General features: G+C 41.7%; 1 protein-coding gene across 1 annotated transcript in view; it reads right to left on the bottom strand.

The window, feature by feature from the left end:
• The window catches only part of slc23a4 (solute carrier family 23 member 4), a 37033-nt gene extending 11591 nt beyond the window's left edge, over positions 1-25442 (bottom strand). The window contains exons 1-9 of the mRNA XM_052030692.1: positions 25341-25442; positions 23389-23535; positions 22400-22557; positions 17465-17624; positions 16287-16468; positions 15530-15650; positions 7744-7900; positions 5499-5752; positions 537-701 (exon numbers count right to left, since the gene is read on the bottom strand). Coding sequence (XP_051886652.1) covers positions 537-701; positions 5499-5752; positions 7744-7900; positions 15530-15650; positions 16287-16468; positions 17465-17624; positions 22400-22557; positions 23389-23535; positions 25341-25442 — 1446 coding nt within the window. The remainder of the gene's footprint in view (positions 1-536; positions 702-5498; positions 5753-7743; positions 7901-15529; positions 15651-16286; positions 16469-17464; positions 17625-22399; positions 22558-23388; positions 23536-25340) is intronic.
• Positions 25443-27519: the final 2077 nt, after the last annotated feature.

Below are 27519 nucleotides of genomic sequence, written 5' to 3' on the forward strand. Positions count from 1 at the left end.
ACTGTAGATAGAAGCTTGTGGAAACACATGGGGCTTCTCTGTCACAACCCTAGCAGATCTGCTCAGCCAGTTCTAGTGGAAAGCAGTTGCATGTTAGGATCAAGGTCTGGAGTTAAGTGGTCCTGGCAGAACCCAAACTGAATATCAGCTAGTAAGTACCACCATTGCGTCAGCTGCCAGCAGGTGTTCTGTGGGTGCATCATTTTCAGCTTAAGTCAGTGATACTAACAGGTGAACTTCAGTCTAATTAGAACACTGGAATTTGCACCTCATTTAATTCATTAGGCTTGTAAAACACTGGATTCCATTCTTCAGGCTACTGTCTTTGGTCTACACATATCTTATCTCCATTTCTAATTAGTGACCTGCTGAAAGATGGGGCAAAATTTTTCACACGTGAATCAGAAGCATCTGGGCCGCGTGCAGGTGAGCATATTTACACTCTTGCATCTAATGGATGCAGTTTGGAATTTGAAAACGTAGAGTTGTTTGGTAAATTGGAAAAATTGAATATGGTTAACAATTCATCATTGTACCTGTAAATTTGAAATTCCAACAGCTGTAATAATTCCAAACATCACCATCAACATTCCACCAATTACTGGTTGTGGGATGGTGCTAAAAATCGCTCCAAGTTTTACGAACATTCCCACACAAAGCATTAATAATCCACTGGTGAGAATAACTATTCGGCTCCCCACCTGAAATCAAGGAGAAAGAGAGGGATTGCACCAGTATGTACCATTTCAAGATTATTACATGACACATTCTTTTCCAAACAACACTACCAATGTACTACAATTTGTTGTTAGTTTTGAGCTGCATGTTTCAACCTGTGGAGATTGCTCCAAACGCAATTTATGTAGGGACTTTGCTGAGGCAGATTAGGAAATGTTCAGCCCACTGGGCTGCAACTCACTGTCCCACTTGTTCTTTCATGCAAGCAGTGTTTGTCCCAGAAAGGCTGATTGAAGACTCCTGTTGATTAATTGGTGACCAGAGGAGAAACCAGGGCTTCTCCTAATGACCCAGTATACACAGTACCCTGTGGTAGAGAAATCCAAAGATCCACAGTCCTCTGAGAGGGGAAAATACTCCTCATCTCAACTTCAAGTGGCAACCCCATATACAGAGTCTATGTTCCCTAGTTCCTCACTCCCCCACCAGACAAAACATCTTCTCAGCAGCTACTCTGTCAAGGTACCTCTGAACCTTATGTATTTCAATGAGATCACTGCTCATTCTTTTAACCTTCTTTTGTGGAGAAACCTCTCAACTCTCAGATTGCAGCATGTTATTTGGAAGCAAGTAGTTAATATTAAGTTGGTGAGCTGGTAATTGTACATACCAAGGATGGCAGGACTGGCTCTACAGTGAGCTGTATCGTGGTTCATGATGGTTTCATACCTCAAAACTGAGTACTGATTAGGATCCTGTCCAAAACAAAACTCACGGTTGTGGATCAAAAAGAAGATAAGATAAATCAGGGGATAATGTCTATCATGCTCATTGAGCAGCATGATGTCATTTGTGATCTGATTTCTGCTTTCAGTAGCCATAGGGATGCATTCCGTAAGTGGCTCACAGTTCTCCAGGTGCAATGGGATGCTGTACTTCAGCAGCCAGTTCTTCTGCCTGAACAGAGAGGTGCCACATGTGAGTGACCAATCACCTACACAAAGAAAGATGGCATGACAGAAGTCATCTCTCTTCTGCCAGAGTGGATACATTCACACTCCTCTTCATTGTGTTCTACTCAGGTAGCACTGGGAACTGTCTCTGAGGAGAAGATGAAGACAGAAGAAACCAAGCACCCATAATTTTGTTCTGTCAGAAGGACACCAAGAATTATAGTGTAGTGATGGTTACTTAGCTTGGCTTTGGCAACTTTCTTTTTGAAAACTGTCTCTCAAATGGAGTGCCTTGTACCTTGTGCAGCCAATGCCCTCTTCCTGCACTCAGCTGTGGTATGAAGCAATGGCTGGTGCTGCTGCTGCATTCCAGGCTCTAGCTCATTGCCCTCAGGCTTTGGGTTGTTGATGATACCTGATGTGAAGGTGGTTATTATCCCACTGTTCTTAAACCCTACTTTTTCTGCTCTTAACAATACTCATCATGAGTATCTCTGAGGGATGGACTCCTGGGATATGCAGTGAAATATGAGGGCGATTCAATGGTGAGGTAAAGCATTTGTTTTATGTTATCTCTCCTGTAAGATCCCCTCCTCTCTCCCAAGCATGGGACTAAAAGCAATTGGGTTAGATACGAGATCCTTGGTGCACAGAGGTAGCTGGGGCAGGAAAGCCAAGGCACTGAGTTGATGAGCAGTGCCATTTATTCAGTTGTGCCCTGTTGTGTACCTTGAAGTGACCAATTACTGCGATGGCCTAAAATGAACCTTAGCTGAATCACATGGGGATTTCTTAATGCTGAATGATTGTGGACTTCATTGGCTTGAAATGTTAGCCCCTCACCGCATCACCCTACCACTGAGCTGTGGTAGGAAGTTGCTGCTGCTTTCCAGGCTAACCTCATCACCCTCAGCCTATGGCTTCTTTGCTCCCTTTCCCCCAGAAACAGCTGCTATCTTCCACTATCAAGTCTGCACTGCGCACAATAGACAGTGATGAACTCTCCACATCTGCTTGGCGTGTACTGTAAGGCCTCCCAGGAACAGCGCAGACAACTAAATCTCACCTTCAGAGGATGTATGGCATCTTCCACAATGTTTGTGGTAGTTGCTTGGCTCTTGCGTCTACTGTCTGCTGCTCAAGTTGGAGAGCGCACTGCCGTGAGGAGCCAGAAAAGTAGAGATAACCATTGTCCAACAAAACTCAACCCTGTGGGCAGTGCAAGCTGCTGAAAACATCCGGCAGGGTTTATTCCAACAAGATGAAGGAAACATGTGCTTCTTGAAAACATGGCATTTATGTGAAGAGATTTGTCTTGTGATCTGCAACAAACCAGCTCAGTAACCTTTCTGATGCACCGGTTAGCAGCAAATTGGAAGATATGGTAGAGATCTGTGGTCTCCACTGTTATAGATCCTGAGGCGAGGAAGCTGAGAGTTTACATGACCTTCACTTCCATAGAACTCAAGAGCAGACTGGCAAATGAGAGATCTCGGGTGAAACCATTTGACATGCTGGAGTTAACATTCAAGGTGCAGAATAGCCAGCAGTATGGAGATGGTGTTTGAAACCATAAAGCACTTTCACTCAGAACATAATCCCAAGAAGCAAGTAGGGAACAAGTCAATAGAAATAGAAACCAATGGCGTGGTCTTCTTTGCTGCCTAGTCACATGGATACTCCAAATGGGCTCAGTAGGAAACTAGCAGATCACACGAGTGAAAAAGGAATGAAAGCTGTGAGTCATGTGGATGCTAAAGAAATGTTGCAGATATTATGGAAGCTACCCAGCCTCAGAAGGTCTATTCAAACGTTCCAGTGCTTTAAATGTCACGGGGTTGTATAAGTTGCAAAGAGAATCATGTCTCTGAAGAAAACTGATGACAACAATGGTTGTCCCAGTTTGTGTCAGAGTAAGGGGGCAAGGGTGTGAACAAGTCCCTCTGGGGTACTGTAGACAGGGCAGAATCAGGTAATGAGGTGGTGGAAGTGGGACTGTTGAATGGTGTCTGAAGCAAACCAAATGAAAGTGATAAGGACAATACATTTAAGGCCACCTGATTAATTCAGGAACTATTGAATGCATATTAATTTATGGCATCTCAGTTTGTTGTTGGCAGGATGTTTACCTGATATGTTTCAACTACCCTTGTTGAGGTGGAGAGAAACAGTGTTGGGAACGTATGCAGGAGGGGACCTGTGAGTTATGGGAGAGGCAAACAGTTGGGCTGCCAGTGGAGACAAATGGGTCCGATTACCTGGAGCATGCACCGATGGGCATAGGCTGGGGTGAATCACTTGGACTGAGGGACTGTGTTTTTGAAAAGATCTTAACATTGGGCCATGAGAAGACCTGGGAGCACTTGGTAGTTCATGGTGCACTGGCCCCACGTAATCAGACCACTGGTCAGGTTGGCTTGAGAGGCATTCTTCAAAATCAGTTTTGCAGTGCTGTCTGTGCAGATATTAAAGCTAAGTATCTGTCCTTTTCAACATCGACCAACGGGTGTTTCATCACGATGACTGTGAGGTACACAAAAGCTGTTGAGTAAAGATGTGCCTGTGGAGGCCACTGCAATGTGGAGAAACAGACCTGCAAAGGAAAGTAATGAGGTGGCTTGAGAATTAGACCAGGTCAGAGTATCCCAGAGAAAAAGACGCCAATGAAAGACTGTGCAGCACAGTTGGAATGTAGGGAGAATAAAATGGGATTATTGTAGGATAAGTAGAAATGGGTGCTTGGTGGTCAGTGCAGACCAATGGGCCAAGGAGGCTGCTTCTGTGCTTTGATTCTATGAGTACATTGTGAGTCAGAGGTATTACTTGGACAGTGATTTGGCTTTCCGTGAACAATGGGAATTTTCACAAATCTCTGTGGAAAACAGTTCAGTGGTAGTCCATTGTCTATTTGAATAATGTTAGCTAGTTCACAGGAGTTTCGGGACAATGTCTATGTTTTTACATGAATCCACAGTGAGAAGCAAATGGTTCAGCATGGGAGCTGCAGTGAGGCAACATCGATTGAGGCTGGTAGAGATAAGGCAGATGGAGAAGTTGACAACTGTGTGAGCTCTACGAACTGTTGCTCTTTAAAGAATAGCTGAATGGCTAGGATTAAGTGTAGATCAAGTTGCATACATTTAGAGAGGACTGTGTTGCAAAGTTCTGAAGATCCTATGAATGACATCACAGCAGATGAGAACTTACTAATGTCAGTTCTGTACAGCTCTGAAAACAGTCATGGCAGAGTTGAAAGCAGAGATGATCCAGAAGGGCAAGTGAGAAGAAACATTTAACTTTTTGACTACAAAAGGACAGCAAGAAAGTGGAAATGAGGACAAAGAAAAGGATCAGTATCTACGGGGACCCTGGATGCAAGATGATCTGGAAACAGAGGTACAAAGATGGAAAGCCTTAAAAAATAACCAAAGTAGAAATTGAATACATGGTATTATGAAATGTACCAAATACATTTTGTAACTCACTGTTATAAGTATGTCAGCATTCTCTGCTTCACTCTGGTGGGACACATGTTGGTGGGTCAGACATTTTCAAAGGCTGAAGGTACTATGCCTTTACATGCTTTCTTTCCCCTATCTTCCCATCTGAGTTCAGTTGTCTTAGTTGACAAGAAGAAGTCAGGAAGAGCAAGTCATTGCCAGGGGTTATGTTTATGAAATGGCAACTAGTTAATAGACCATGTATAATTAATGGCAAACATATACTAGTAAAGGATTGAAATGAGGAAACATTGATTTAATTTCTAATAAAATTAAAGCAAACATAAAATTATTTCTGAAATTATTGCGAGATTATCAACAGGTGTATTGGAGAGGAGCATTCTCCCACTCCCACTTCAGTTAATACCTTGGTGATACCCAGAGCGCCAACATTCTCACTGTAAGAGGTCGTTCCATTGCCTGTACCCCAAGCTCCAGCCAAAAGACAACCGATTCCTTCTATGCCAATGCCTCGATTAATTGCTTCTTTTGGAGGAAGAGGAGCACCACAGAGCCGGGCACAGGCATGATAGTCTCCGACAGACTCAATCATGGAAGAGATCACTCCAGCCAGAATTCCAAAGGTACCAGCCAGGCTGACAGTTGGTAATCCCCACTGCCCTGAACACAGAAAGATAAAGTCTGTGATATTACAGCCTGCACTATTGGCTTGTGTAACCTCACAGCTTACCATAGGACAGTGATATCGGTGCTAGATACTCATTAAGTGCATCAGTCATGCACAAAGCATGTCCCCAGCGTGAGGCTTAGGAGATTTTGACTCCAGGGTCTCAAGTGCATTGTCTTAGACCCCATCCCTAACTGGTGAGAAACAGTGGCTGGCTGACAAACAAGAGCAGAATGTCAGACCCCAAAACACTGGCACCAGTGACTAAGGAACAGGCCCTTACGTAAGTCAGATACCCCTCGGGGGTTGGGAGGACATAACCTTCTTTGTACAGTCTGAAAGAACACTCCTGCTCATCCTTTTGCACAAGGAAAACATTAAAAGTAAAATGGTTACCCTTATGGGTCTTGTCTCCTATCTAAATCAGCCTGGAGGGAACACCACCTATGGTGTTTCCTATGCAGGCTCTTATTAGAACGCAGTCGGGCCCAGTAATATCACTGGACATCAAGCTCCATATTTAAAGAAGGGCCTTGCTAGTTTTCAGTGGGGTCCTGCCTCCCTACTCAGCAGAGCAAGTTGAAATTGGAGCCTTTGTGGGGAGAGCCAGATTGTGGCGTGTACATCACACAGGCAATTTTAATTGAACAATTGTTTTTCTGCCACTTAAGCCAGTGGTATTGGATGCTATGTCACATGCTATACACAGCAGAGCCATATAATTCAGTGAATGGTAGCATACTGTGTGTTTCTACATTTTGAGGCGATACAATCTGTGATTCTAGTCTGAGAACATCTGAAATAAGAAAACTTCAGGACACTGTTAGATATTTGCTTTTCAAAGGACAAGCCTTTTGGATTCTTCATACTTTAGAATAATTTTATCTTAAATTGTGAGTTAAAATCACAGGAGTATTGATTAGAAGGAGTTAATGGTTCTAACAATTAGTGAACCGTTTTAATATTACTGGTGCAGGTGAATGTGTCTCACCAACTGCAGGAACGACTGGACTGAATTAATAAGATGTTACTGAGACTGCAAGCAGGAGAGAATATCTAGCTGCAGAAGTTACTGAGGCTGATCTGCACAATTACAAGCCCAGCTAGAGTTACACAAACTACAGTCTTTATTCTATCAGGGTAAGTACACTTGCCAAGAATATAAAAAGAACTTTACAAAACATTGATTAGGTAACAGCTGGAGTACTGTGTGCAGTTCCAGTCACCACTTTATATGAGGGACATGATTGCCCTGGACAGGGTGCAGAGGAGATTCACCGGGATGTTATCTGGGATGGAGTGTTTCAGTTATGTGGAGAGACCAAATAGGCTGGGATTCTTTTCCTTGCAGTGGAGGAGGCCGACGGGGTACCTGATAGATATATACAAAATTAGGAGGGGCATAAATAGGGTAAATAGTAGGAAATTTTTCCCTATAGCAGAGGTGTCTAAAGCTAGAGGGCATAAGTTTAGGGTAAGGGATAAGAGGTTTAGAGGGGAACTGAGGAAGAACTTATTCACCCAGAAGATGTTTGGAATCCGGAATACACTACCACAGTAGGTGGAAGTAAATTACCCTTCCTTCAATATCACTGGCTAAAAAGCCTAAAACTCCCACTCAAAAGCACTGAAGACTCACACAGATTGCAGTGAGTCTGGACTTCCTTCCCTAACCTTCTCTTCAGTATGCTCCTTAAAATCAACCTCTTTGATGAAAGCTTTGGTAATGTGCTTTATATCTAAGGCTTGGCATTAAAGGTTTGTTTGATAATGCTCCTGTTAGAAGGTTAGAGATGCCTCAGTATATTGGAAGTTCCATGTAATGCAAGTTGTTGCTGTTGTTGACGAAGGCAGGCCATTAGCTGCCTCAAGACAGCAAGGATGGACGATAAATACCTGATTTACTCAAGGCCAAAAATTTATATTTTAAACAAGGTGGAAATCTGATCCACAGTACAACATGAGCCTAGTATGTTTTGCTTACCAGGGTATGGAATGCGAAACCATTCAGCACGACTGATAACATCACTTTTTATGTCTGTTCTTGCATAATATCCATAAGCATCAGGATCATCAGGAAAGACGTTACAAAGTGTCAGTACAAAACTAATGACCCATGCAGCTACAATCCCAAAGAGCACCTGCACACAAAGTAAAATAAAAACACATTCTTTGAAATAATCACACTGTTTCAGAATAGGCAAAAACTCTCTGATTACGGAAAGTAGCCAATGGTAGAAAAACCATTGCTCTGTGAGAATACTACTTTCTCTTAATAATGGGAACCAAAGCATATAAAAAGCCAGTTCAACCTATCATTAACTGGGCTTTTCCTACCAGATTTTTTCATATTTTGATTAACAGAAAGAGACAATCCTTGAACTTGGACTGTCTCTGAATTGGTCCAGGACATAGAACTCATTTGAGCTTTTGATTCTTTCAAGTTAACAAGCCACCCCTTTTATCCTCTCCAATGTCCTTGAATATGTTGTACCTCCCCAAATATATGTCCATCTTTCCCAGATGCCTTGCTACAATCCTTCCAACTAGGCTTCTTGCCCAACCACAATACAGTAATGGACATGAAAGTCCTGTGTGATTATGAAAAAGGTTATCTGTCCATTTCAACCAGTCTGCAGCTCTTAACACAGTTGACCAGATCACCATTCTCCAATGCATGTCCACCATAGTCCAGCTAAATGGGACTGCATTGTCTCTGCTATTTCTAATTCAACCAGTCATAGACATAGAAACATCCAGAATGCTTCCCCATCTCCCATTTCTTTTCAGTTCATCAATGGTTTATTCATTTCCTGTCCAGCTCCCCCCACCCTCCCTTTTTTACACTCCATAAACCAAATCTCTCTTATCTGTTTTGTTTCATAAATTATGGTATTTCAGCTTCTTAATTTGTGTTCTGTATATTTGAAATATTGGTTGGAAATCGAGCTTTTCCTTTGCGGTTTCTGGCCCCTGATGGTTGCTTAATGTGATTGATTGCTCAGGGGACAGAATGACAGAATGGGGGATTTTAACATGAAGGTGGACTGGGAAATCCAGCAACGCAGTAGAACTCAGGAGATTGAGTTTGTGGAATGTCTACGGGACAGTTTTTTGGAGCAACTTGTTGATGAGCCCACCAGGGGATCAGCTGTTTTGGATTGGGTGCTGTGTAATGAACCGGAGGTGATTAGGGAACTAAAGGTAAAGGAACCATTGGGAACCAGTGATCACAATATGATTGAGTTCAGTTTCAAATTTGAGAAGGAGAAGCTGATAACTGGTATATCGATATTTCAGTAGAACAAAGGAAATTACAATGGTATGAGAGAGGAGTTGGCCCAAATTGATTGGAAGAGTCAGCTAGGAGCAGAAATGGAAGGAATTTCTACAAGAAATAAGGAAAATGCAGGATAGATATATTCCAAGAAAAAGGAAGGTTTTGAATGGAAAAAAGGCACAAATGTGGATAACGAGAGAGGTGAAGGCTAAAATAAAAGCAAAAGGGAGGGCATACAAGGAAGCAAAAATTAGTGGGAAAACAGGAGACTGGGAAACTTTTAAAAACCTGCAGAAAGAAACTAAGAAGGTCATTAGGAAAGAAAAGATGAAGTATGAAAGGAAGTTGGCGGATAACATTCGAAAGGATACTAAGAGTTTCTTTAAATATATAAGGAGTAAAAGACAGACACAGGTTGATATAGGACCAATTGATAACAGTGCGGGAGAGATTATAATGGATGATAAAGAGATGGCAGAAGAACTAAATTAATATTTTGCATCGGTCTTCACTGTGGAGGACATCAGCAATATACCGGTTAGTCAGGAGTCTCACAGAATGGAACTGAGTTCAGTTAAGATTACTAGAGAGAAGGTGCTAGGAAAACTAAATGGGCTAAAGACTGATAAGTCTCCCAGACCGGACGAGGTGCATCCCCAGGTTCTGAAGGAGGTGGCTTTAGAGATAGCGGAGGCATTGGTGATAATTTTCCAGGAATCGATAGACTCCGGCATGGTTCCGGAGGACTGGAGGGTTGCAAATGTAGTTCTGCTGTATAAGAAAGGTGGGAGGCAGCATAAAGGAAATTACAGACCTATTAGTCTGACATCAGTGGTGGGAAAGTTATTGGAATCTATCCTCAAGAATGGGGTTATGAAATACCTAGAGGTGCAAGGCAAGATAGGTCCTAGCCAACATGGTTTTGTGAAAGGAAGATCCTGCCTGACCAACCTATTGGAGTTTTTGAAGAAATCACAGGTAGGGTGGATAAGGGAGAGGCAGTAGATGTTGTGTATTTAGACTTTCAAAAGGCCTGCGACAAGGTGCCACATAAGAGGCTGATTAATAAGATGAGAGGTCATGGAATTACAGGTAGGATAACAGAATGGGTGGAGCATTGGCTGGTTGGCAGGAAGCAAAGGGTGGGAATAAAAGGATCTCATTCTGGTTGGCTACCGGTTACTAGTGGTGTTCCGCAGGGGGTCGGTGTTGGGGCCGCTTCTTTTTACCTTGTACATTAACGATTTGGATGATGGAGTAAATGGTTTCGTGGCTAAGTTTGCGGATGACGCCAAGATAGGTGGAGGAGTAGGGAGTATTGAGGAGACAGGAAGGTTGCAGAGAGACCTAGACAGTTTAGGAGAATGGGCAAGGAAATGGCAGATGAGATTCAATGTTGAGAAATGTGCAGTTGTACACATTGGGAACAGAAGTAAACGGGCAGATTATTATCTAGAAGGAGAGAAAATTCAAAGTACTGAAGTACAAAGGGACTTGGGGGTTCTCGTGCAGGATACCTTAAAGGTTAACCACCAGGTCAGATCGGTGGTAAAGAAAGCGAATGCTATGTTGGCATTCATTTCGAGAGGTATAGTGTATAAAAGTAAGGAAGTGTTGATGAGGCTCTACGGGGCACTAGTGAGGCCTCATTTGGAATACTGTGCACAGTTTTGGGCCCCATATCTTAGGAAGGATGTGCTGATGTTGGAGAGGGTTCAGAGGAGATTTACGAGGATGATTCCCGGAATGAAAGGGCTTACGTATGATGAGCGTTTGTTGGCTCTTGGACTGTACTCACTGCAGTACAGAAGAATGAGAGGGGACCTCATAGAGGCATTTAAAATGTTGAAAGGACTGGACAGAGTAGATGTGGCTCGGCTGTTTCCCTTGGTGGGTGAGTCCAGGACCAGAGGGCACAATCTTAGAATTAGAGGGTACAGTTTTAAAATAGAGATGAGGAGAAATTTCTTTAGCCAGAGGGTGGTGAATTTGTGGAATTCCTTGCCAGGTACAGCAGTGGAGGCCAGATCATTGGAGGTATTTAAGGAAGAGATAGATAGATATCTAAATAGTTGGGGTATCAAGGGATATGGGGATAAGGCCGGAAATTGGGATTAGAATAGATTTCCCCCCCCCCCCCCCATTTCTCATTTCTTTTTCTTTTTTCCCTTTTCCTTGGAGCAGACTCGATGGGCCAAATGGCCTACTTCTGCTCCCTTATCTTGTGATCTTGTGATCTTGTGACATCAGTGTTGCTGGATGTCATGTATTCTTTGGAATTGACAGCAATTGGTGTTGGAAGAGGGGAGATCTGTCCAGCAGACATTGTTAGACAGGTAGTCAGCAAAAAAAAAATCAACAGTGCAGTATGTGCCTTGCATAATAAGTAAAACAATTTCAAAACAAGGGTTCAAAATTTTCATGGATATTTTCACTTTTGTCTGAGACTGTCCTGGAAAGTTACATGGGACGAGACTCTGTGGAACTCACAGGAAAGACCAAGAATGTATATTGGTTTGCCTTAATTGAAATCTGTTTGCAGCAGATGCTGGCTGATCATTAAAGTCCCACTTAGTCCGACTTCTTCAATAGCCGCCACTACGTTCCACTATTCATATCTGACTCTACTTAAAATGGGGCTCTCCTGATGCTTTGATTTTTTATCTGGGAGTTTGCAGACTTTCACACTTAGCAGGAATTATATGGTTTCCAAATTTGAAGTTGGGTGTCTCCAAATTCTGTCAAGCAAATCACTCAGTATCAGAATTTGGGATGTATCTTAGTTTTGTCCTGATATTGCCCTGTACAAAAAGCACAAGATGTCCTGAGGGTGGGAGCCTTGTGCCTGTCCAGCCTTCCACATTTAGGGAGTCCCAGGCCTACCCTGAGAATTCACTAAATAGTTATCTTTTTTCCAGAATAGCTGAAGATTGGTGAGTGTCCAGTCACCAATGAGTGCTGAATTGGGGGAGGGTAAAGGCCTCAGACTGTAAGAGGGAGGGTAAATCAAAACAAAAATGACAAGTTAAAACATGTAATAAAGGATTCTATTTCATTATTCCTATGTTTAGGTTTCTGGTTGGATTGACATAGCTCTGCATGGATTTTCCTGGTTGCTGATTAAATGAGGAGCCCTCATTTGGGTAACAAACATAACTGCTAAATGCACAAATGTCTGATCTTAGTCTTCATGTAGGTAACAAATATGTTCACTGAGACCTCAAACACTTCTAGTTAAAGGGCCGGGTCCTATCCGGACTGCACCTGAGGAGTCAAGGGCATCCATCTTCCTCTGCCTCAAGGCAGGTTATGTTATTTCTTAGAAACATTCATCAAGTCAATCAGCAACCATGGGAAGAGAAAGAGGTTGATGTTTCAGGTCAAGGACTCTTTATCTGGACCGGAAAAGTGAAGAAACAAGCACTTTGTTTTGCATAGAGGTGCTGGGGTGAAGAGAACAGCGGGATTGACTGTGATAGGATGCAGACCCTGGTTGTTGAAGCAACAATTACTTTAAAGAATGGCAATTGGAGACAGTGAAGGAAAGTAATTGAAACAGAGAGGGGCAGCCATATCTGTGACGAGAGAGAGAAAAAAGTGATTACCTTAAGTTCAATATTAAGTCCTAAGGGGCAGATGATGAGGTGCTGTTCCTTGAGCTTTTGTTGGGCTTTGCTGGAGTAATGTAGGAGGCTAAAGACCAAGAGGTCAGAGTGGGTGTGGATGGAGAATTAAAGTGACAGGTGACTGGAGCTGAGGGTGGTCTGTTTGGACTGAACGGGGGTGCCCTGCAAAGCAGTCGGCCATTTTGCCTCTGGTTTCTCCAGAGTGGAGGAGAGCACATCATGAAGACGGAATGTCATACACAGAATTGGAATTATGAATTCCTGCTTCAGATAGAAGGACTGTTTTGGCCCCTGGGTGGTCAGAAGAGAAGAGGAAAAGGGGCAAGTGTTGCATCTCCTGCGGTTGCGTGTGAAAATGCTGTGAAAAGGGGAGCGGTTAATCACAGAATAGGGAGATGTGGAAAGAATGGCCCGTTTGGCCTGATACAAAGAGGAGAGGAGGGGAAAATATCTCTGGTGGTGGAATCCTTTTAAAATTAGCACAAATCATGGAGCATAATCCATTGAATGTGAAGGCTGGGGAAGTGGAAGAATCCATCTTCTGAGATGACAGCAGAATTGTGGGAGATGAAGGAGATACAGTTGAGAGTCCTGTCAACTGTGGAAGAGGTAAAATCATGTTTAAGGAAAAAGGAACACATTTTAAAGGCAATGTCATTGACTGATATCCAGCCCCAAAGCTGGAGATAGAGATGTTAAGAAAGGAATGGGAATCAGGTAAGGACCATGTGAAAATGAGAACAGGGTGGAAAGTGGCAGCAAAGGTAAAGAAATTTTTGAGTTCTAAATGAGTGCAGGAAGCAGCACCAATACAATCATCAATGTACCAGTAAAAAAGTTGAAGGAGAGCAGCAGAGAAAGACAGAAATAAGAATTGTTTCACATATCCAATGAAGAGGCAAGCATAGCCTGGGCTCATGAAAGCTCCTATGGCTACACCTCAGATGTGGTGAAAGTGAGCTGAGATGTAGAAGTTGTCTAGTTTAAAAATGGGTTCGGCATGGCAAAGGAGAATGATGGTAAAAAGGACCATTTAGCCTCTGTTCAAGGAAGGAGTGAAGGGCCTTCAGATCATCCTGATAATAGATGGAAGTGTAGAAGGATTGTACATCCATGATGAAGGTAAACTGATTGGGACCAGGAAATTAGAAACTGTCAAAACAAGGTGTCGAGTGGTAAGTGATGAAAGTGGGAAAAGGGTGGACAAGGGAAGGAAGAATAGGGTCAAGGAAGCAAGTAATAAGTTAGGTGGGGTAAGAGCAGGCTGAGACAATAGGTCTACCAGGATGGTTGTGCTTGTGGATCTTGGGGAGGAGGTAGAAGTGGCTATATTGGGTTGGGGGACAATAAGGCTGAAATCTGTAGAGGGAAGACATCTCCAGGAAATGAGGTCCATGACTGCCTGGGAGACAATGGCCTGATGTTCACTGGAGATATTATGGTCTACTGGGAGATATGAGGAGGTGTCCAATAGCTAACATTTGTCTTCTGTGAGGTAGAAGATAGTTTACCAAACAGCACTGCCTTTGTGAGCAGGTTTAATAATAATATTGGGGTGGGACCTTACTGAGGGGATTTCCTTAAGTTCAGAAGGTGGTTGGTTAGACTGAGTAAGGGGATTGGAAAAATTGAAACAGTCAATGTCACATTGCAGTTAGTGATGAATAGACCTTGAAATGGTAAGAGGCCAGAAGGAGTGGATCAGGTGGCCAAGAATTCTTGACACAGAAGAAAGAGTCCACAGTCTCAGGTGAGTACTCCTGCTCATGAAATGTTCATGGAGGCGAAGGTGGCAAAAGAAGAACGCAGAATTCACCGAGATGGGGATATAGAGGGAATGAAGGTGAGGCCATGGCTGTGTGAACAGAAGCTGAGAGGGGAAGATCAGAAGAAATGGTGAAACATGGCAAGTGTTAGGACTTGGGGGAGAGATGGGTTTGGAGGAAAGTGAAAGAGGAGAAGGATCCAGAGGAGTATTTTTCAAATTCAAAAGCTGTTAAACTTTGCAACCTCTAATGTCTGAAAGAAAGGAAGATAGTTTTTTGTTGAAACACTGAATGCAGTGGGGCATAAAGCGGAACTGCATCACAGGACAACTTTGAGATAGAGTGAATTGCTGCTGCTGTAGGAAGAAGACAAGAGCTAAGTGCTTTCTGCATTTATTTATCTGCACTCTACGCAGATAGAGGAGACCACATTTGCTTCCTTTGTTCATGTAAAAACTAATTTCCTCTTATTTTGCAAAGAGGCACCCTTAATTTGCAACTACTAATAACAATATCAAGAAACAAATTTAGTTGAAATTTCATTATGCTGTGGGTTGGTGGACTGTTGAACACTGCCAGAAACAGGGATCGGTGCGATCGATGCAGCTTTTAGGGGAAGTGTGAATAAATTCAAAGCAGATGGTAAGCATCCTATGTGAGGTGAGCTGGATTCATGTCAATTTAGTTCTTCGTGGAACTGGGCCCACTCTATTCAATTGTTGTGGTGTAATACTAAGAGACATTGAAAATCCACAGAATTCCTAGTGAGGGAATTGGACGTGGTCACACCTGCAAAGTTTGTGGTGCTCTTCTCAGATGGAGCTGAGTGAACTTATTGTGTGAGAGTAGATGACTTGCTTTGCAACTAACAGTGATCTGATAATCTTATTTGGGTGGGGTGCTCTGGTTGCCTGAAAAAAGAAAGAATTGTACTTCCCAACACCAATATCCCTCAGTTATGAGCACAAAAGCTACCAAAAAAAAGTAAGGACTTTGAGGGTATTTGTCTGTTGTGGGGAGTTCATGGTGACATTGTGCATTCTTTTATTTTAACTCTTTACAAGACTATTTATAATTGTACACATTATTGATACATACCGGGAACATTTGGAAAATGTTCAGCCAATTAATATGGCACTTTTTACTCCTACTAAAAGCAGGAAAAGGTACTGGCACATTCCGCAAATATTGGGAGAATATTACGATGAAACCTGTAGTCCTGAAAGACAATTTCATAGCAAGCAGTGTTAATGTTCAAATGCAGTTTGAAAAATTCTTATCACAGCTGCAATAATCCAAATCCAATTAATGAGAAATTAACTACCTAAATTTGATAAGAGTTTGTCCAATGCCCAACATTTAATATAGGTCAAACATTCCAAAGGAGAGTGGCTGCTGCCTCACAGTTACAGTGACCTGGGTTTGATCCTAAAGTCGTCAGCTATCTGTGTGGATTTTGCATCTTCTCCCTATGACTGCATGGGCTTCCCCTATCCCAAAGATGATAGGCAAACTGGCCACTGTAAGTTTTCCCTTTTGGAGGAGAATCAGTGTGGAATTCATGGATATGTGAGAGAGACTAGGTTATGTGGAAGTAAGTTGGGGAATAAGTCAGATGGGTTTGCTCTGAGAGAGCCAGTATAAACTTGATGGACTGAATGGCCTTGTTCTATTTTGTAAAATAATAAGAAATCTGAGAAGCATTGTGGTACAGAAAAATTACATTCAATTATCTTCTTTATTTGACATTTACAATAACTCAGTAAGTATTAATATTCATTAGTTGCAGACTTCCTGAATAGTTCTGTTGGAGTACTTGCAAGCCTTTGGTTTAATGTTAATTTTGAGTACTTACATGCCTGAAATTCCCCAATGGACCCCTGCATCATTGCCTGCTGAATCAAACAGGGCAAGTCCAATCAGTGAGATGGTCGGAGCAATGGTTAAAGGACCAATGTACCGCATTAAAAATCCAATCAAACCAGAAAATCCCACAAATATCTGGAAGCAGGCTGCCACCATAACTGCTCCCTGAATCTGCAAACAATGAGATGATTTGGTTACCATGGTGTTTTGTCCTGTGTCATTAAGACAAGATGGAAACTAAGCAAAAAGGAAATTCCATCATTCTGAGAATTATTCATTGACTTTTTAGCTGCATGAATTGGAATTGAGAGCTATATTTTCTGCTCAAGGTATCTAGTTTCTTGGTTCCAAATAGAAATTTAAAAAATGTTGGTATTACAAAATCAGTTTATTGCAGAATTTAGGGTATATTTGGTCGGCATGGACACACATGAGCCTGAGGGCCTTTTTCTGGGCTGTATACCTCTATGTAACACTCCAGATTCATATCAACCAGACCAAACCATCACATTCTTCAGTTGTCATGCAGAAAAGGTGAACTACAGGAATAAATATATAGACTGGCCTAAGTTTAAGATGAAAGAACAGTACATCATTCCCCTTGTTACAATCTCCTGCTGTTATCCATTAATATCAGAGAATCACACAGCACAAAAGGAGATTAGTTAGTCTACCTTATCCAGGTTGCCCCTTTGAAAGTGTACCAAAGCAAAATAGGTTCTTGTTAATATTTTCTGAAATCACTACTGAGATAAGTCAGCATTGCAAACTATAACAGTTCCTTATTTTACATCCAGAAGTAGGATGAAAAGGGCTCAGATAAAGAATGGCATTGATTAGATGCAGACTAATGCTTCTTTTACACCATCCCAATCATTTGTTTTTGCTTTAACCACATCAGAATACACTCCTTGTGCATTAATGTGCCATCTTGATTCTGACATCAGCCATTTAATAAAATTATTGTTTTAAATTTCACATTTGAAACAAAGGCCCATTAGAAACAAGATTAAATCTGATAAATTCCTGACATATAGAACTCTTGCATCCATGCAAAGGAATCTTTTAGTTTACCATTCTGGTCTAGGGTTCAAGCCCAGGTTCTGGGTCACTAGCTCATTGTATCAGGCACCCTCCAAAGGAATAAATTGCTGTTTTTTGATGTACCTCTCGTAAGCGTGTCTGCCAGATTTCAATGAAGTTAGGGTCGCTGGCATTGACCATTGTCTTGTTGAAGGTCCATTCTGGGCATTTATATTTGGGCAAGGACAGCATGGCCAAAGTAGGTGTTAGGAACGCAAAAGTCCCTCCTTGAATAATGGGCAACCTGAAACAAACACAGCATTTTGGTCAACTTTCTTTGCTGCACAAATATTACAATTTAATGCAGTTTGGGGAGTTTAATTTTTGCAAGTGCACATAATATTTCAGTCTTTGCAGTAGCACTGTGAATGACCCTCAGATGGCCACTGCCTCTGATCCCACCAGACTTTGAGAAATTGGGAGGTACATTAATTTATTAAAGCTAGCAGGTGTGTACAACACTAATGGCACATTTCCTATGCTCAAGTGAAAAGCAGAGGTGGGGCTTTGATCGTGACTAATGGGCGTAGGCAGTATCGTTGGTACTGAGAGTTTGTCTAAGCAGCTCTAGCAGGTCTAACCCCAGCAGTCTTCACAGACCCATCAGGGCTGATCATGGGGACCACTTATCTTTGGGGTAACATGGGGAAGAAGAGGACAAACTCCATTTCTGCACTCCTTGGTGGATCTCTTTTCCATTGTTTGAAGAGCTTGAAGATCTCTCTTCCCAACAGCTCCCAGGACAAGGCCAAAAAAAACTTCTGGGCTGAGAGGTTTTTTTTCTTTGAACACCCCTTTGACATGAGACTGCAAGTTTAGGCAAATAAAAGTAAAGTACCCAAAATAGCGATCCAACATCAATTATAGATCCCAGTCTGGAGTCTATTCCACCCTGTTAGCAGCAGTTAAATTGATATTGGATGCCAAATCAGACGACAACTCCAGTAGATGTAGCACCTCACACATCACTGTTTAGAGGATGACAAGTTGTTGAGTCTCTCAACCACTTCTGTAGTCTCTGCCAAAGCTGGAAAGTTCAGGGAATTGAGGAAGCACAGACCAAAGGAAATGGAATGGGACTGCAAGAACTGACAGCAATCAGGGATCAGGTCTTTCTTTTTTCATACCACAGCATTATCCCAGCTTGGCATTGAAACAGAACTGCAAGAAGAGGTGGCTAAGTTTGTGGCTGCAGTTGTACACTGGCAAACTCCATGCTGAATGATAGTCAGATGTGTGTCTGTAACAAATGGCGTTGGTAGGCATTTGCCTCTCTACCGTCCCAGTTCCCCTCCTCATGCCAGGTATTGCAGGTACAATTAATGGCATCTTAACATGTGGCCAAACAACCAGTGCTATCTCCTGGTTACACCAACCTATCGTTATTCATGGAGTAGAATTTCAAGTCTTGTTTGTGGTGCTTCTGAATAACCATTCTGCGCAAGGGCTGGTCAGTTATCTGTGTCAAAGTGTGCTTTTATCCAGGCTAATAGTTACTTTGAGAAGATGGCAATGAACCTTTTTGATCAGTGTTAATTAAAGTTTCATTGTTAGCTTCCTATTCTGTTTGGTTTCATCAATGTGTTTCAAATAACCACAAGATAGTGGAATATGAAGAACAGATCTTACTCATTCGCAGCACAGACACTCATTCTAACTGGATATAGGCAATGGCTTTCAAGTTCCCATTCTATCTTTCAAGAACTGTGAAGAAATTTGAAAACTATGCTTCTTTGTACACTTTATTTTATCGACATCAAGGTTAAATGTTCAAGATAAGATTTCATTTGTTATCATTCTTGAATCTCTTAAAGACAGACTATTTTAAGTAAATAATCATTGATTAGTTCAAAGATGCTGGTTTAGCAATTGCCAGGTGCTTGGAATTCATTTTTAGCAGGCAGTCTATAGTGATCCAATGAAAGTTTTGTTTAAAAAGAAAGTTAGGCAAATTGCCAGTGCAGGTAAGGTATTGGTATTGGTACTGGTATTGGTTTATTATTGTCACTTGTACCAAGGTACAGTGAAAAACTTGTCTTGCAAACCGATTGTACAGGTCAGTTCATTATACAGTGCAGTTACATTGAGTTAGTATAGAGTGCATTGATGTAGTACAGGTAAAAACAATAACAGTACAGAGTAAAGTGTCACAGCTACAGAGAAAGTGCAGTGCAATAAGGTGAAAAGTCACAACAAGGTAGATCGTGAGGTCATAGTCCATCTCATTGTATAAGAGAACCATTCAATAGTCTTATCACAGTGGGGTAGAAGCTGTCCTTAAGTCTGGTGGTACATGCCCTCAGGCTCCTGTATCTTCTACCCAATGGAAGAGGAGAGAAGAGAGAATGTTCCGGGTGGGTGGGGTCTTTGATTATGCTGGCTGCTTCACCAAGACAAAGAGGTAAAGACAGAGTCCAAGGAGGGGAGGCTAGTGTCCACGATGCGCTGGGCTGTGTCCACAACTCTCTGCAGTTTCTTGCTGTCCTGGTCAGAGCAGTTGCCGTACCAAGCTGTGATGCATCCAGATAGGATGTTTTCTATGGTGCATTGGTAAAGTTAGTGAGAGTCAAAGGGGACAAACCAAATTTCTTTAGCCTCCTGAGGAAGCAGAGGCACTGGTGAGCTTTCTTGCACCTGAGGTACACCTGAGGGATGGGTGAATGAAAGTATCACTGAGAAGAGGAGCTTAAGGCAGGGAGGAGAGTCTGGGAGTTGGGAGGACTGGATCTTCAGGAGCTGGGTGATTGGCAGAGAGCTGGGGTTAAAGTTGTTTGTTGGGGGCAATGATGTGATTCAGACTGGAGGTCATGGGGGTCGTCAGCTTGGAGTTGTGTGTTTGTGGGCAGTGTAGAAGTCATGGTGAAGTTTGGGCTGGAGACCAGTTGAGCTGGGGATTGGCCTGGAATCACAGAACATCAGCACAGGGGTTGGGCTGCAGGTTGGAGGAGGTGGTAGGTATTTTGACAGTGGAGGGGGAGGATTTGTGGCCACTGGGTGAGCCACCATCATAGCAAAGTACTTTATCTGAAGAAGACTTACTTGAAGCAACTTCTCAGGCCAATACAGCACAAGCAGCTCAGGCAGGACCTTTAATGACAAACCAGGCCTGGCGTGCATTTTGAAAGCCTATTTCTGCAATAAGTAGGCAATTCCATTTTCATGTTCCACAGGTATCAATCAAAATCACAGAAGTAGTGTATACATGTATTGCATGCAGCTGGATACCACTCATAAGATGCATAGAAGACTTTGTGAACCTTATACTAAATCCACAATGTTCTTTTATAATTTTTTTTGCAATTGAATCACACAGCACACAAAAACATCAGGTTACCCAATTAACTTCTAAGTCATTTTTCTCAAAAAATTCCTCCTACTTCTGAGGTTCTTGAATAATTTGAAAAGTAATTTATTGACGTTAATTACCAAAGCAAATAGATCCCTCTATCTATGTTTTATTCTTTAATCACAAGGGTTATAATTTAATCACTCATGGTTGATATTATTACTGTTGCTTATCTACTTGCACAACACTTTTCACAGTTAATTCTCAGAAGCTACAAGTAGAAGATAAGCCAGTCCTCTCATGGCATTTTTTTAACCCTCATCCTGTTGATCTTGGAAAGCCCATTCCTTCAGTTTTATCTGAATGCTGCGATCTTTTCAAATGACCATGCATTTACCAATCTGCCTGTTCCTGGAAAACAGCCAAATGTCCTTCCCTGTCTCTCAAAATATGCAAAGGAAACCCACCTGTACTGGATGGGAGCACCATGTAACAACCCTATCCCCTTTCAGTAAGTCATGTAGTCTAGTTGCCAATGTAATCTGAATAGAGCATTTCCTAATCACCATCTCTCCATTTCCAGCATAAATGAAGTGACGTGAAGCCTCAAAACCAGCTTTTGGCTTTTTGCTTTGTTTAACACTGTTTCTGTAATTTAACACCGCATTCTTTCATTTGCAAAAAGGAACTTCACAAATTTCAAAACCAATGCCAAACTGCAATAAATTACCAATATCAATCACTCCCACTGTACTTTCAGCAGAGATTAGCCATTCCCATATTAATCAGAGGCTGAGGTTAATTTGAAACAAAGCTCCCTCTGTTTCTTGCTGGTACTTTATTGGACATCGGACAGGAAATAACTGGAACCAATGTTGCAAACCTTGAGAGAAAAGAAATATTGAACACCTCACAACTGATGAAAACAAATATATTGTTTGTCACTGACTATTTTAAACAATTCTCAACCTGTCTCAGCTTAAAATGGGAATTTATGAACAGAAGTCAACATTCAGTTTACTTAGTCTGATCTGCAGTTCACAGCTGATCTGTACATAACTCTGTCCAGCCCCCGGGATCCATATTCTTTTAACAAAAATTAATTCTTCTCAGAATTAACCTTTTAATTCTAAGCTAACATATATTGCTGTTTATGTTGAGATTTCCACAGTTCTGGCATGATTTGCATTAAATAGTTTTCCAAACCTCTTTCCAGCATGGCCTGGCTACCATTTTAACATTATGTTCCCTTGTCTGGAGTGGAAAGAGCCATCTACCCTATTAATTCAAGATCTTAAAATCCTCAATCAACTCACCTTTCAACGTTCTATATTCCAGTGAATACATGACCTAATATTTAATCTTTGTGTTTTCTCTCTTTAATTAACCTCATTTCTCAGTTTTTACGATGCTTTGTTCATGTTCTTTATATCTATCTGTTCTCATTAACCTATCAAACAGATAACATCATCAACAGCTTATTACCTTGCATGCCTGGCCGCTCCCTCTCTGCAATTTCAAACTAACTGGTTTGTTTCTCCTCTTTCCCTGTTCTCTTGAGGTCTTTGACCTGAAACATTAGCTGTTTCTCTTTCTATAGATACCACCTGATCTGCCGCGTGCTTGCAGCATTTTCTGTTTTTATTATAGATCTCCAATATCTGTAGTTTTTATGATTTTCAAAAACTTTCTTTATTGTCGTGCACAGGTCAAATATTACAATATAGGCTTACCTGACCCCAAAAAGAACTTGAAGTAGTGTGCAGATTCCTGACACAAAGAATATGGTGCTAATAAGGTGGCTTTGGGTGAGGTAATCATGTTGCAAACAGATCTCCCGAGACAGAAGGAGGGGAATGGCTACTGTTCCGCCCAAAGCCGTCAGGTAATGCTGGAGAAAATATCATTACAAACAACATTTTAGTCAGGGTCATTCACAAATTTCTTTAAAATTGCTAACAAAGCGCAACTTGTTTCTCTTTCCTTTCTTCCAAGACTCTTGTCTTTCTAGTATTGGAGGAACATGTTTGCCTGTGGGATATGTAATGCAAACCTTTATTTCTTCTCTGTTGTTGCACATTGGATCACCTTCAGTGTAGCACTGAGGGAATGCTGTATTGCACAAGGATATTTAAATGGATGTAAAAGATCGAGAGGTAATACTTAATGAGTAGAATTTTTTTTGGGTGTCCCAATTATAATTATCCCTCAACTAAAAGCACTAAAAACATTAACGGATAATTTTCCCATAAGCTTTGTTTTTGGTTGAATTTAATTGTAAATAAAATAGTTACAATACTTGTCTCCATAATAACAAACATTGTTGGTTCATTGGTTGGGAAGTAGCTTGGGAACCTCCAAGGCCTAAAGTTATTACTGGTTTCTTTTCAGAAGGTGCTGCTCCTTGAACTATAGCTCTATATTGAAAACAACTCCCACAATACTGATTGAGTGTTTAATAATTTTGAACAACTAAGAACAATAGAATGCCAAATTTATTTCCAAATCAGGATGTTGCAACATTTGGAGAGGAGCCTGGAAATGATGGCCTTCCCATGTATGTGCAGTTCTTATCCTTTTGGTGGCTTTGGCGGAAGTGTTTTCAAAAGTCTAATGCATTCTATAGATAGAGCATATTGCAACTGTTTTGTTAAAGATAAGTAAGTCTGCCTTCTCATTCTTTCTCTCTCTTGTTCTCTCCTTGACTCTCTGCATTTCTTACCTGAGTGCCAAGAAGGATGCATAAGTACCAGGGGGGATTATCAGTGACAAGATACAGCATCTTGTTTGCTCTTTCCTTAGATGAAGGAGGTCTTTTGTTTCCATTTTTCTCCAGTGTGCTGGTGTGATGTGTGCTTCCATCTTCATTCTAAATAACAAGAAAGAATATCACTGCAACTGGGATCATTTCACGAGAACTGTACATTAGAACAATTTGCCACACTTCCTTTTTGATCAACATTAAACCTATTATCATTTATGTTTATCAAAAGAAAATAAACAAGAAAAATAGAACATACTGGTCACTGAGTGTGTCAGAAATTGGTTGAGGGACTGACTGACTGTAGAAGAACCAAGTATATTTAGGGTTATTTAAATCAGTTTCTTCTGCAAACTTTATAGCCATGACATAGATGAAGTGGTTTAATTTTCTGCAATTGAAAAGATATAGCAAAGTAAAATAATTTCATGAGATGGTCACTCCTCTAACTTTCTTTTTGAAAGTATTGATTCTTGCTGGAATATAGTTTTGCACCACCATCTATCCTTAATACAAATCTGAAAAAGACATTCCCAAGATTAATCTAGGCAATCTTTAAAGGCTTTTAACTGGCAGTGTGCATCACAGCTGAGTCAGTTCTACCCTCAACTATACACACACTTTCTAGCACACATCCTTACCTTGAAATCATGAGCAGTTACCCTGGCTGTTTTACTGCTCTCTGTGCCGTGAGTCAATGGTAGCAATCAAGCACATTGTTTCGATCACTGGGATCGGAACATTGTGCAGTGTTTGATGGCCGATTTTCTTTCCATCACTCACAAGCAGAAGCTACCCATGGTCTGCACTGGAGTGGAAGCTTAAAGAGAAACAGATAAATAGATAGAGGAAGAGGAATATCCCTGGTAACCATTTGTGCTGCTGTGTCACCATAAATGTCATTTTGCCACAGCTTACAAGCGCAACTATCCTCTGTTTCGTCTGTGTTCCTGCTTCCTCACAACAGAAGGATATCGAGCAGTGGGAGCAGGTGGAATAGTGGATGGAGAGCAGGAGTGAGGGGATGATGATGAAGACCACTCCAGGAGAGATGAGTAGATTAGGTTAGAGAGACACATGTGGCACAGGTAGATGCACTAAACACTAGTAGGCTGCATCCGGCAGAGGGGTGGGGCTGGCCGGAACTGCATGGGGGTCAGAGGAGGAAGGGGCATCCATGCACCTGTACTGCCCAGAAGCTCAGATGAGGACAGGGATTGGGATGCTTTCATGCTGAGGCTGATGTGAACGCACAGTAATGTGGTTACTGTGTTGTCAGGCCTGCCTCAGAGACAACAAAAGAGCACAGAAGACTCCATATTCTAGCAGGAGGTTGTGTGGAGCCCTGTGGTCTGAAGGACAGGCACACTGCAGAGGATTGGCAATGATCCCAAAATACTGCACCCCCTGGTTTAGTTGACAGTGCTGCAAAAGCACAAAGGGAAGCCACGTAAAGTCTTCTAGCTTCCATGCAGAGTTATAATTTGCTGTTTGCCTCATGGAGCTGCCTGGTGCTCAACAAAGTCAAAGTTGAGTTTATTGTCATATGCACAGGTGCAATGAAAAAATTTCTTGCAGCAGCATCACAGGCACATAACAACAGATATACAACATTCACAAGAAAAACATAAATTTTACACAATTTTTACAAGAAAGCACACAATTAAAAGAAACAAAATAACAAAGTCCATTGTTGTGCAAAGTGGTCAAAGTGGTCATTGTGTTGCCGTACTGAGGTAGTGATTAGGGTTGTGCAGGTTGGTTCAAGAACCAAATGGTTGAAGAGAAGCAGCTGTTCTTGAATCTGGTGGTGTGAGACTTCAGGTTTCTGTACCTCCTGCCCAATGGTAGCTGTGAGAAGATGGCATGGCCCAGATGGTGGGGATCGGTATCAGCATGTCACTAGGAATTACCTTGATGTCCTCTTTGAGCAGAGATACACATTTGAATGGATTAGTTTCCTTATTGTACAGCAAGATGTCATTTGTAAGCAGATTCCTGTTCTCAATGGACATAAGGCTGCTACTTCTGAGCAGCTCATGAGCAAAGCAATGCTGCACATGTGCAGGTGTTGCGGACTCAGTGAAAGTCCCTTTAAGATAGAGAGTGTGTGTGTATGTGTGTGTGGGGCGTGCTTACGTCAATAGAAGATAAAGGACGTAATGACGTTGTTGAAGAAGAAGAAGAAAGAGAGAGAGAGAAGGGAGAGAGACACCAGCCTGCTTGTTTTCTCTATCGATGGATGAGAAACAATAACTGTGTTTGCCACTGAAATCCATGTATGGAAGTTGGAAGTAATCCGGTGGAGTTCACTTTGTTGCTGACCTGTAGAAGGAAACAGGTATTTGTGTGTGGACGACCACGGTTCGGATGCTTTTCGGGGTGAGGAAGTCACTACCGAGTAAACACTGAAGTGTCGTTTGGGTTCCATCGTGGAACATTTGGATTTCGTATGTACTCTCTCTATGTTTTTCTACATCTACATCTTATCTTCAGACAACGGTGGTTGTTGAAGAAGCCCTTGCTCACGTTTCACCTTATGGCTTGCGGAACTGAACTTTAAGAACCATTCAGGAACTGGGAGTTTTGGACTTTGTCACACACACACACGAAGAGTTTAGTTTTGGGGTTAACGTTCGAGGTTTAACATTCTTGGATTCTAACATACTAACATTTTTACTTTTATTTTACGTATTATCATAAGTAGTGATTAATAAAATAGTTTTTAACACTGAATCATGCTCAGTGTGTTTCTTTTGTTGCTGGTTCGTGACAAAATTGGGGGCTCGTCCGGGATAGTTCCCAAGGTTAACGAGATTCGTCCGGGATAGTTCCCAAGGTTAACGAGTGTCGTCTGGGATTGTACCCCAGATTGACGAGATTTGTTCGAGATTCAATCCAAAGATTTTTGAGGGAGGTCTGATAAATTCTTTTTAATTGGCTTGTGTGTGTGGAAACCAGCAGCAATGGATATTAAGGCATTTTTGGAGTCACCAACCCAAAAAGGATTGGAGGTGGCGAAAAAGGATGATTTGATAAAGATTGCTACAAGGCTAAACCTTACAGAAGTAAAGCAGTCTATGAGAAAGGCAGATATTCAGAGACTGATAGCTGGCCATTATGTGGAAAAGAAGGTGTTTGAGAAGGAAGTGTTAAAACAGTTTCCTGGCAGTGAAATAGCAATTTCTGAGGCACAGGTGCAGCTGGCAAAGATAGAGGCTGAACGAGAACAAAATAAATTAGAAGCTGAACGAGAACAAAAGAGATTAGAGGCCGAACGAGAGCAAACCCAGTTAAAGATAGAAGCTGAACGAGAGCAAACCCAGTTAAAGATAGAAGCTGAACGAGAGGAAAAGAGATTAGAGGCTGAACAAAAGCTAACTCAGATGAAGATAGAGGCTGATCTAGCAATGAAGCAGATGGAATTGAAGAGGATGGAGCTGGATAGTGAGGAGAAGGAGAAACAGAGGCAGCATGAGTTACAAATGAAGCGTAGGAGTTCGGAATCTGATTCTGATGATGATTTTTCAGCCAGCAGGGAGGTTCGATTAGTCCCTCCGTTTGAAGAAGATCAGGTTGATCAGTATTTCCAACATTTTGAAAAGGTTGCTGTGAGTTCAAACTGGCCAAGGAAAGGATGGGCTCTTATGGTACAGAGTGTGATTAAAGGTAAAGCTCAAAAAGCTTATTCTGCTTTGTCTGTTGAGGATGCAGCTGATTATACCAAGGTAAAACAAGCTATATTGAAGGCCTATGAATTGGTCCCTGAGGCTTATAGACAAAAATTCAGAGACTTGAGGAAATCTGCAGATCAGACTTATATAGAATTTGCCAATGGAAAGAGAATATGTTTTGAACGATGGTGCCTGGCTAAAAATGTAGATGGGGATTACGATAAATTGACAGAATTGATACTAGTGGAAGACTTTAAAAGATGTGTTCCAGCCGAATTAACAACATATTTAAATGAAAAGGCAGTGGAAACTTTACAAGAAACTGCTAGGTTGGCAGATGATTATGCTTTAACCCATAAATCCAAATGGGGACAACCTAAAACCTTTCAAAAGAGTTACAAAGACAATCCAGGTAAAC

Source organism: Pristis pectinata, chromosome 15, assembly GCF_009764475.1.
Source record: "Pristis pectinata isolate sPriPec2 chromosome 15, sPriPec2.1.pri, whole genome shotgun sequence".
Classification (NCBI taxonomy): Eukaryota; Metazoa; Chordata; class Chondrichthyes; order Rhinopristiformes; family Pristidae; genus Pristis; species Pristis pectinata.